Genomic DNA, 12,007 nt, shown 5'->3' with positions numbered 1-12,007 from the left:
TTTTTCCCCCCCTCAAGAAAACGTTGCTTTTCTGGTAATGCTTTAGCTACTGTAGAGCCTTCTAATTGAAAATGCAGATAAGCACTGACATTATTTCCATCCTATTAATAGTTATTTGCCTTCTCCTTTTAATCCAACAAATGCAGAGGTCAGAAGAAGAGTAAAAGAGTGTGCCAGACCTAAGTGCTGTGTTACGCCTTAGAAATGTAATTTAATCTTTTTTTTTTTTCTCCCTTCATTGTTTTCTTTATCATTCTTGCTTTCCCTTATATAAACTTGATATGATTGAGACAGAATACCCTGGGGTATTGCTAATGGGATACAGAGCTTTTCATCTCTTGGCTGCCGGCTTGGCGATCTCTTAGTGAATACAGTCCTTTATCTGTTAGAGACTGCAAGGTAAGCTGGATTTTACAAATGGAGATTAACTCTTACTACTTTTCCTTCGTGGTAAAACATCTACATCTGACATGGCATCTTTCTTGATAAGGAGTGAAGATTGGATGGGTATTGTGTATGAGCTCTGAACGCTTTGTACAACAGGAAAACAAACAGGCTAAGCGAGACCTTCCTTGCCAGAGGATTCTGATCTCTGAAACTGACAGTTCCCATCTTTCATGTGTTGTGTTCAACAAAATGCAATCATCCTTTGAAAAAGGCATTTTATTTTGGGTAAAATGGCTTGGCAGAATTGGTGTGATTTAAAAGATGATGCAAAAGCCCATTAAAAAATGTTTTCAGAGATAATGTTCCTTGCAGCACAGCAGAAGCATAATGTTAAGACAATGAGAAGTAACACCTAAATTCTAATGTGTTTGTTTAAAGTTACTCCTCCGTGTCTAGTAATGTCTTCATAGGATGTCTTTACATATCCTTGATCCACCAGGAGAGCCAGTGTTGTTTTATTTCATATTTTCTTCTACCTTCCAGTGTTGTCGCTATCTGGTAGCTGCATAGGAAGTGGAGTCGTAAATCAAGTAATTATTCATAGGGTTTAGCTATCGAAACAAGTACTTGTTTTCAGTTTCAACTGTTGAGCTTGAGAGACTGCAGCAGATTTTACAATAATACTGCTAACACTGTAAAGTAACGTGCTTACTTCCAGCCACAAGTAAAAATGCAATTCCTGAAGTTTCTTTATAATTTCAAGACATAATGCTCTTCAAAAATACCACAAGATGTTTTATAGATGCTAGGTGTTTTCTTTTAATGGCTGTTCAATATTCTATTCTTTTTAATAACATACTTTTGAAGATGATTTTTTGAGATTGCTAGTTATCTTTTTATTAAATTGCATAGAGTATCTTTAATGCTACTTCTTACAGGTAAATAAAGTTATGCTTTATTGGTGAAGGCCCCAATCAGGTGGTCTAGGTAAAGCAAAAAAGTGAAATCACAGAATCATAGAATCCTTAGAGTTGGAATGGACCTTTAAAGATTATCTAGTCCAACTCCCCTGCAATGATCAAGGACATGCACAGCTAGATCAGACTGCCCAGGGTCAGATCCAACCTCACCTTAAAAGTCTCCAGGGATGGGGCATCTATCACCTCTCTGGACAACCTGTCCCAGTACCTCACCACCCTCACTGTGAAAGACTTTTTTCTTTAGGTCCAACCTAAATCTACCCTCTTTAAGTTTGAAACCACTTTTCCTTGTCCTATCATAACAGACTCTGCTTAACAGTCTGGCCCATTCTTTCTTATAGTGCCCTTTTGATACTGAAAGGCTGCACTCAGGTCTCCCCAGAGCCTTCTCTTCTCCAGGCTGAACATCCTCAGCTCTCAGCCTGTCCCCATAGGAGAGATGTTCCATCTCTTAGATCATTTTTGAAGCCCTCCTCTATACACGCTCCAACAGGTCCATGTCTCTCCTGCCCTGAGGTCTCCACAACTGGATGCAGTACTCCAGATGTGACCTCACAGTGCAGAGCAGAGCAGCAGGATCACCTCCCTCGCCCTGCTGGCCATGCTTCTTTTGATGCAGCCCAGGATATAATTGGCTTTCTGGGCTGCAAGGGCACATTGCTGGCTCACATCAGCTTCCCATCCGCCAGTACTCCCAGGTCTTTTTCAGTAGGTTGCACTTGGATTTGTTGAACTTCATGAGGTTCGCCTGGGCCTGCTGCTCAAGCCTGTTTAGGTCCCTCTGGATGGCATCTGGTCCCTTTGGTGTGTTGACCACATCCTACAGCTTGGTCTCATCAGCAGACTTGCTGTGGGTGCGCTTGACCCTACTGTCACGGTCACTGATAAAGATATAAAAGAGTATCAGCTCTAGAACTGACCCCTGTGGGACACCATCTGTCACCAGTCTCCATCCAGACATGGAGCCATTGACCATCACTCTCTGGGCTCAATCCTACTCGATTCTTGGGGGATGAAAAACTGAACATGAGCCAGCAGTGTGCTCTTGCAGCTCGGAAAGCAAATGGCATCCTGGGCTCCATCAGAAGAGGGGTGGCAAGTAGTTACAGGGAGGTGACTGTCCCTCTCTACTCTGCCCTTGTGAGGCCCTATCTGGAGTACTGTGTCCAGGTCTGGGGCACCCAATGCAAGAAAGACCAGGAGCTGTTGGAGAGGGTCCAGAGGAGAGCCACAAAGGTGATCAGGGGCACCTCCCTTACAAAGACAGGCTGAGGGAGCTGGGCTTGTTCAGCCTGGAGAAGAGAAGGCTGTAGGGTGACCTCATTGCAGCCTTTCAGTACCTAAAGGGAGCCTACAAACAGGAGGGGAATCAACTCTTTGAAAGAGTAGATAACTGCAGGACAAGGGGAAATGGTTTGAAGTTGAAGGAGGGAAGATTTAGGTTGGATGTCAGGGGGAAGTTGTTTACAGAGAGAGTGGTGAGGTGCTGGAACAGCTGCCCAGAGAGGTTTGTGGATGCCCTGTCCCTGGAGGTGTTCAAGGCCAGGTTGGATGGGGCCCTGGGCAGCCTGGGCTGGTATTAAATGTAAAGGTTGGCAGCCCTGCATGTGGCAGTGGGGTTGGAGCTTATGATCCTTGAGGTCCCTTCCAACTCGAGCCATTTTATGATTCTGCAGCCAGTTCTTCATCTGTTGAACAGTCCCCCCATCAAATCCATATCTTTGCAATTTGGAGAAAAGGATGTTGTGGGGTACCACATCAAAGGCCTCACTGAAGTCCAGATAGTTGACAAAAAGCTTATGTACCTCAGCCTTTTCCTTGTCTGTCTTTACCTGTCATTACCAGCTTGCTTGTGTCACTCATTAGGGGTGGGTACGCTCTCCTGGACTTTCCTTTTCTGGTTATGATGTATGTGGAAGCCTTTTTTGTTCTTTGTGGCATCCCTTGCCAACTTAAGTTCACGCTGGGCCTGTAGTCTGTAGATATGTGATACTTGGGTAGAATCCTGTTAGTCGTAGGCTGAAAGAATGTGGAGCAGAGTGCTGGGATCCAGAGAACTGGAGACACACACAGAATGTCATGTGCACTGCAAGAAAACTGTTTTTAGGTTGTCTGAATGTTCCATATACTGCACTGGGTTCTAATAGACCTACGATTGTTTGCACTGGTTATTGAATTCTGAGTTTTTTCAGCAAATTCAATGGGATTTTAATCAAGGCTTTGTTAAGGCTGTGATAATGCATCAGATTAGGCAAGGGAAAATGCTTATATTGTATTTCTAGAATGTGTTTCTTTATCTTTAAATTGGGACTGATTAAGCACAACTGATTTCTGAAGAGACTGAGAGCAACTGTATCGTGGCTGAAGTGGAAGCACATTAGAAAGTTCATATATTCCCTCTCCTCTGCTGCTGTATGTTGGGACAAACAGAACTGCACCATGTTGTGATAATTTATTGTCTTTAGTTTTCCCAGTTAGGTTTTGATAAAGTGTAAAGTATTGCTGTAATACTTACAGTTTTTAGTAAAGAAAGAAAGAAAATGGGAATATACACATTATGTTGATGTGCTACAAAGGAAAACCCCAGCAGTGTGGTATGCCATTTCTTGTTCATTAGAAAACATTTTAGGTGAAAATTTTATTAATCGCTATGGATAACTTTCACATCCAAAAGGAAGTTCTATTATTGTATTAATACAAAGGAAATAATGTTTATCGTTGTGATTCATTGTACTAGTTTTAAAGGAGTTGATGTTTCATTCTTCAGAAAAACCCAACAAAAAATCCACCAGTATCTCCAGCCAAACAGCACTTGAGGCCACCCTGCAAGCACTCAGACGAACAGCTTATTTCTGCAGTACAAATGGCCACAACTTGATTGCGTATCAGTCAAGCAAAACACCAAGAGAATTTAACATCATTTAACAGCAAAGGAAGGGCCTGCATTTAAGAGTTAAGTGCCTTTTGAGAGATACGCTCAGGCTTCCAAACTCACTTCAGTCTTAATTTCGAAAGTGCTGTGTGACAAAGCAGTAGGTACTTGAAAAGATTGACTGTCAAAGCAGCTAAAATAATCTAATGTTAATCTTTACAGTAGTTTACTGCTTTGGTAAATACTATATATGCAAATATATGAGCAGATAAAATCATGCATACACGCGTACTACAATATTTACCCATCATTCCTACCTGTTATATTCATTATTACTTACAATCCTTCCAGATATTTTTCTGTTTGCCCATTTCCTTCACTCTTAGTGTGCACTGCCCCAAGTTTGAATGAATTCCTTCATGTTTTTCTGAGTGCTTTGATCAAACGCTTTTCCAAACCCAAATTTCAAGGTCACTGATCTTTGTTCATACTTAACTTAAAGTAATACTTTTGTACTTGCAGGATTTGACTAAGTGGGTAGGCATTATACTCATTTCAATTTTGTATATAATGTAACTCTTACATGTGTAGTCTCTATAAATCAGGAATAACAGTTTTAGAATCAACTGTCTGAGATTTATAGGCTCTTCCTGAGTTGATCTAACCCTCATGCATACCGTGTATGAATTCTCATGTGTAAATTAGGAAGGAAGTCACTCGCAAAGGTGAGGAGCTGCCTGTCTGAGGAGTTGTCTTCTGGTATCAGATGTATTCATGTGCTGATTGTCAGGCTGATCCACACTCCCCTTTCTACTCCAACATAAGATGAAAACTTTCCATTCAATTCTTTTGCACAATGTTTTTTCTTGCCAGATATGGCCTTCTCTGACTCCAGCCAGCTGGAAAAGGGCAGCAGTGGCATTTGGCAGACTTTGTGTTAAATAAGTCACCCTACATCCAGCGGTTATAGTTCACTGAACCTAGGAGAGTTTTGTGCTTTTATAAATGATACCATCACACTTGAGTACAGAGAAAAAGAGTAGAACCTCTCCTGCACTCTTTATTTTGTTTGCGTGCTTTCTCCTTGCTTTCTCAGCTGTCCTCTAAGCCTACCTCAGCAACTGGTATCTTCTGATTATTCTGATATTTGGCTAACACAGTTGGATTGTTATCAGCTACGACCTTGTGTGTACTTGGCTGAGAAAATTCAATCAGCTAATGAAATTGTGGTCTTTCCATCAATTGATTATCAAATTGCTTGTGTGGCTCAGGTACTCCATCTCTTCCAAAAGTCAGCACGCTTTTTTTATCCATGCTGCCTGTGCCTGACCCTTTCCTCACCTTTCCTGAATGTCCCTTTTTTCACTTGATGTGCACGTAGACTTGGAATTCAGACAAAAACCACCATTTTACAGACCACCTCATTGAAAATAAATCAGTAAGATGGCATTTCAAATGCAGCTGAGAAGTCAATACGACTTTCTCTTTTATATACCCAGTGCAGCAGTCTCCAGAAATCTGCTGATTTAGGAGGAAAACAGAGATGATGTAAAGTGAGGGTCAGTGCTTGCCGAGGCAGTGACTGGAAGGAGCTGTGTTCTACATTTCAGGTAGGGAATTCAGCACTCAGCAGAAGCCTGCACTGGGCACCTGCAAAAGATGAATTTGCTGATATTTTTTCCATAACTCCCTGTACCAGTACATAATCTTTGAATAAGTGTAAGTGGCAGGCTGAAGTTCGGAATTGAAATCTTCTAGAAAGTGGCTGTAGATTTAATTGTAAAACAGTATTATATGGCTTCATTACCTGCGTTTGACTATGAAGTACAAATTCCTCTCTTTGCTGTATCTGCTTACATACTGAAACTGATGTTATTGTGAGGCCAGCTGTGGATTCGGATGAATGTGAGCACCCAGTACTCTGGGGTCAAAAATGCAAAGAAGGTGATATTTTGTGTGCCATATAGAGGGCATGGGCTCACCTTCAGCTGTGTTGCAATTGCTGCTGCCAACTGAGAACCCATTGCTAAAGCACTCGTTATTGAACCTCTTTTACCCTCTGTGCTGTCAAATTGAAGAGGACTGCTGCCTAGTAAACAAATTGTACAGATGCTCTTAGAACATTGGACTTGTTACTTCATGGTGCTGCTGAGATGAAGAGAAAGCAATGACTATCCATTCTGGACAGTTACTTGTGAGTTCAAATATTTGCTCATGTTCTTGGGGATGTCCATTATACCATCAACTGGGAATGGAGATAATTGTATTTATCTGGATGGGCCTGTACTCCATAAATAAGTTGACTGTGGGTGTGCAGCTTGAGCATGTGCAGGATGTGTTGCCAAGTACGTGGGTGTATTCCTGCTGCTTTTTTTTTTTTTGTGGAGCTGTAATGTAAAAATTTCTTGTCCCTGCAACGTTTCACAAAAATGGCAAATTGAGCAGATTCATCATTTTGATTGCTTCGTACTTGACAAATCTATCAAGGAGGAAATACTTCAAAAATCCAGCTCCTCTGCAGAGAAATTTTATCTATTTAGGAAGGATCTTTATATGATAAAGGGTTTGACTGTGGAGGAAGAAATCCATTAGCATTACAGAGAGTAACGTTCACTTGGGCAGAAATCTCTTGACGTTAGTAGATTCTGTTTCCTTTACGTACAGAATATGACTTTACAACAAAGGTTTCCTGTCATAGTCTTTACTGTAATGGCATCTTCTCTTAATTTTCCTCACAAAACCTTTATTGCAAATTCAGTAACCATAGTCCTTTTCAACAAGATTTCCAGACTGAAAATACTTTCAGTGGCAGGATCTACTTATGGGAATACATTAGAAGAATGATTGAACTGTGATTTATTTTTCTTGCGTTAGCTTTTTCTGAGCAGGAGGGAGACTACAGTCAAGGTTTGTAATTGGTAGCTCTACAATTGGTACTTTTTCCAGCCATAATAGAGTTTTGATATTGGAGGGTCTAAACTACAGTGCAAGTCATAGATCTCTCAGCCCCTAAGATGTATGACAAACCATAAGCACCAAAGCAGGTAGTTTTATGAGAGCATGGACACTCCAGTTGATTTACTGTTCAGTCACTGCTGCTCCCTGTTGGATCCTCTGTTCTGTGAATAAGGTGTAAGCACAGAAGTAATGTAAAGATTTTCCTTAATTGATTTCCTCCTACTGAGAGTACAAAGGAAAAACGTCATTGCTGGGAAATAATTAACTTTGATAAAATATTCTGAAAGTTTTCAGTCAGAGGCAGAAATCTGTTAGAGCAGAAAGTTCAAATGAGTGAAGCTGGTCAAATTACAAGCAATTGAAATTGGGTTCCTGTTATAATGGATTTTGAGCATTTTTAACATTCAGAGCTGTGCTATCAGCCCTGCCTGAGCTCTTATTTCTGACAGTTAAGAAAAGTAGCCTTCAGACAAACGTGCTGATTTTGTAACTGTGTTCACAGATTTGTGGTTTTGATGTTCTCTCTTCCTGCAGACCTACAATACAGGAATTAGAGGGTTTGTAGAAGAGCCATTTGAGGAACAGCAGGATAATTGTGGACGTCTGCCTTGGCATTTCCTTTTCTAACATAAAAAGAAAGAAACAACCTCCTCCCCCAAAGCCACCAAAGCCTGAGCAACCAAAAACAAGCCATTCAGAACAGCTGGTCTGGATTGCAGGGACCTTTTCAGCTTCTACAGAAATTGAAAAACAGCATTAAATTCTTTCCTTCTTCAGTCATTGCCCAACTTCTTCCACCTCATGCATCCTCATTCTGACATCCCTGTGACAGGCTACTGCCTGGGTGTCTCCTCCATACTGGGCTGTACAGGAACTTGTAACACTGTGATCCCTATAGCTTTTTGTTTGTTGTATATTTTTGTGTTTTTTTTTTTAATAAGTTGAAATTACTACATGATATGGTACGTAAAGGAGAGATGAATTTCAAAAGGCTTAACAAGAGCTCTGTCACGTTTGCATATGCACACAGGAGGTGTGCTCGGGGATTGGTAAGCAGGAAGGATCAGGAGGACCCATGGCAGGCATCCCAATTTCTCTTCCAGATGTCAACATCATGCCTAGCAGTGCCTGCAGGTGTCAAGACTCCCCTGCTGCAGATGGAACATAAGTTTTGCACTTAAAAGATCTCCAATCTCATCTCAGAAACCCAGAAACCTTTTTCTCCTATTTATTTTAAAAGAAAACAAAACAAAACGCGAGCACACTGTGCGTGCCTCAGGATAGATGTATTGTAGGAAGCAAACATTGCACTGTATTGGTTATGGTGGCAAAGTGTGAGCGCTCTTACTCAAGCCCCATCAATAAATGCCTCTCTTCTCAGCTCTGAGGACTTCCAGTGGACTTGTGTGATTGTTATAGACAATGTTGGTTTTTTTTATGACCTTTATTACTTCTATTTTAAGAAGCTTGTTCTTTCACTGCGCATATGTGGTTGTTATAGAAAATAAATATGTATATTTTAAATTCTTTATTGCTTTATTTGAGAACTTGGTATAGTTCTTTCCCTGTTCAATGTGGTACATATTGTGAAGAAACTATTCACTTTTTTTTTTCAGTGGAGCTAATTATATTTTTCTTTCTTTGCCCTTTATGTCTGCTTTGCCACAAGCTCCAATTCTTTTGCTGTTGTGCAGAAACTTATCACTAATTCAATCTCTGCTTCCTCTTGTTTTCAAATTATATTAAAAAAAAAAGTAGATGAAGTTAACTGGCACCTTTTCTGAGTATGCTGAGACTAGAAGTGAGCAAACTCCCTCAAGAGCTACAGCAGGCACCTTTTACATCTCATCATGTTTTTCATGTTTTCTTTCGTACTACTAATTTCAGCTTTCTGCAAAATCATACTTTTCCACAAGTATTTAATGAGAAAGAATCACTAAGTGCTGTTCTTAATCCTTATTGCTCTTTTAAGTGGTTTCAAAATAGATATATTTCAGCAGATTCACGTGTGGACTGTGTGTGTCTATGAGCAGGAAGCTACTGGACAAGAACTGTGCTTTCTCCACACCACTGCCTTGTGCCAGTCACAGGAGAGCTTACGTTCCCCTCTTGCCATCTTCTCTAAATCACTTCAGCATTCCTCTCCCCATGTTATCCTTCACAAAACAGTATGATGTGTTACAGATTATATTAGAGTATATTGGTCTCCGAGTTCCATGAAGATAAGATGATGTGCTCTTTTGCCTCTAAGCAGTTAAACATTACAAAAGATGCTTCCTAGTCCTCAGTGCTGTCCTCTCTTTATTTTTCTTTTAAGTGAAGTGGAAAATAAATCTAAAACATTTATTCTGTTATCTAGCACTTTAGGCTTTTTCATAGCATTTGTGACATCTTTTTGCCAACACTCCGTGATTTTAGCTTGCAGAAAACACTTTTCAGTTCTGTTATTAGCTTAAATGCAGAGAGCTACTGTTTAAATATTAATTGTAACTTCCCTCATAAGTGCAGTTAAGCTCACTGATTAACTTGTGAAGTTCAATATCTATCTAGGAGAGAGTGAGGACTGTGTTTGTGGGTTCAGGGCCCACACTTAGCCTTAACCAAGTTTTTGATAGAGTGAGCAGGGCCAAACTGATCGTGTCCTGATGCTTGCAAATTCCTTTCCTCTTACCTCAGTCCCCCTTCTTGCATATGCATTCAACAAAAGGCAAGAATACAAAGTGTCACTGAATTGCACAGTTAGTGGGTGCACCGAGGACTTCCTGCCAAACATGTATAACTGAGAAATATCACAGTGCTTGCTAGAAAAGCTGTGAGATTCATCATTTGTTTCAAATCCTAGTTATCTGACATGTACTATTATGAAGTACTTGTGCATTTCTGTCAAGAATCACACTTTAATAGAGGCATTCTCCTATGCTTGACACCTTTCTCTTTTCAGTCCCAAGCCTCCTCTTAATCCACTTTTTGATTCCACAAAATGTGCACTAATTCAAGGCTTGTAATTTGTAAGTGCACTTCCAAATAAAACAAAAGGAAAATACTATGTTTACGGAGCTTTCAATAAAATACATTGGATAGAAGTGAGAAACAAGCAGTTAACAGTGTCTGACCAGCCTGTTCTCTGTGGCTCACCTGAGCACTGAAATTGTAGTACTTATACTGGGTATAACTGAGAGATCAGCCCCATTAAAAATGTATGCCATATTTTTCCCTTTCCTCTTCCAGATGGTTATTAATCTTTTATTGGTGGTTTGCCGATGGTGTAATCTGAATTTTTCCTTATATCATTTAAATGACTTATTTCTGTTTATGTTTGCAGTTGGATTGAATTTTAATACTTTTATTTCTGTTTAGAATTAGGATGTCTTTGTTAGTAGCTTGCAAATGCATTATAGATTTGAAAATATACTAAATAGCATCACATATTCCTTTCATTTTTCAGCATTCTGTGAAGAAGGATGCAGATATGGTGGAACTTGTGTGGCTCCTAACAAATGTGTCTGTCCTTCTGGATTCACAGGAAATCATTGTGAGAAAGGTAAAGTTTTGCTGAAACTCAGTTTTTTGGTAACAAGGGATAAGACGTGCTGCATTAAGAAACAGTTGCTTTCCCTTGTGTGTTGCTTTCAATTCATTCTGATTGATGTTTTCTTTTCAGTGAAGATGTGTATTTTGATTCTTCCATAGCTGCTTTTCTCTTACTGAAAAACAATATATTGTAAGTCTTATATTAAACAAAGGAAATGTTAAGTGATTAGGGGTGTATTGGTTTTGGCTTTCAGTGGACACTTTTAATTAATTACAGAGGATGGTAGGTGAGAAAACATTTATTACACCTATTTCTGTGATGCAAGCTCAGGGTCACCTTCTGCTTTTTCTGAATCTATTGGCATACTAGATCGGAATTCGGATGCTTGCTTTTCACTGGAATTCTTAATTTTTTTTGTATGAAACACGTACCAAACTAGAAATGACTGTTAAAAAGCCAGTTTTTGACTGGAACCACTTTTTACCCAGAGCTTGTCCAATAATTAAATAATTAGCGTATAAGTGTCTCTTTAAATCTCGGCTGTTCTGGTATAATAGAGAGTAATTTAAAGCCAATTGTCAACAAATTTGCTTTGAGTAGCTTCCGGAAACTCCTAAAGCTTAAATGTACTTAAATAATTGAATACTAAAATCCCATAGTTTTTATTTGTCAGATTTTTTTTTAATGATTTGTGAATAAAATAGGCTGTTAATATTTTCGTCATCTTGAATTAATTTGAATCCTGCTTTTTCTTGCCCATGGCCTTTGGATTATTTGTTTTAAACAGAACTAAGCTCCCAAGCTGCTGACATTCAGCAATGACAGCATTCATGCTCAAGCAATATGAGGAGAACCTTCTTCAGAAGTCCATTCTAATCCTGCTAGTCACCCTCTCTGATATGTTGTTTGTTCATTCCCTTCCAAAATGTCTGTTATTCAGAGGACATAGTACAAGCAGAATGATGCTGGATAGCTGGTATGTGTCCTTTCTATATGAAAATGGTCCTATATAACCAGTATCTGCATTGTCCAAGGGTTCCCTGCTGATCCAGGCAGCCAGTGGCTTTAGGACTGCTTTCAGCTCAGCTGCCTACTGTTCTTTCATCTGTGAATCTTAAAAGCATTCTTTTTTTTCCTTATGGCTGTAAAGGGACTTTCTTAACCAGAATACAGTCTTTAAATTGATGAAGTGATGGTTTAAAATTGACAAATGGATTACATAACTGCAATTGAAGGCTATGTTTTGATGTAAAATGTGAGGTAGCACACCAAGTAAAG

At 39.7% G+C, this 12,007-nt stretch overlaps 1 protein-coding gene across 3 annotated transcripts in view; it reads left to right on the top strand.

Moving 5' to 3' along the window:
• NELL1 (neural EGFL like 1) overlaps nt 1-12,007 on the top strand; it is a 273,232-nt gene that overhangs the window by 197,517 nt on the left and 63,708 nt on the right. For all 3 annotated transcript variants that reach the window (XM_031553393.1, XM_010710718.3, XM_031553394.1), the window contains exon 15: nt 10,643-10,738. In XM_031553393.1, coding sequence (XP_031409253.1) covers nt 10,643-10,738 — 96 coding nt within the window. The remainder of the gene's footprint in view (nt 1-10,642; nt 10,739-12,007) is intronic.

The sequence above is a fragment of the Meleagris gallopavo genome, chromosome 5, assembly GCF_000146605.3.
Source record: "Meleagris gallopavo isolate NT-WF06-2002-E0010 breed Aviagen turkey brand Nicholas breeding stock chromosome 5, Turkey_5.1, whole genome shotgun sequence".
NCBI lineage: Eukaryota > Metazoa > Chordata > Aves > Galliformes > Phasianidae > Meleagris > Meleagris gallopavo.
Note: the sequence above shows the minus strand (reverse complement) of the source record. Positions and strands in the feature narration are given on the sequence as shown.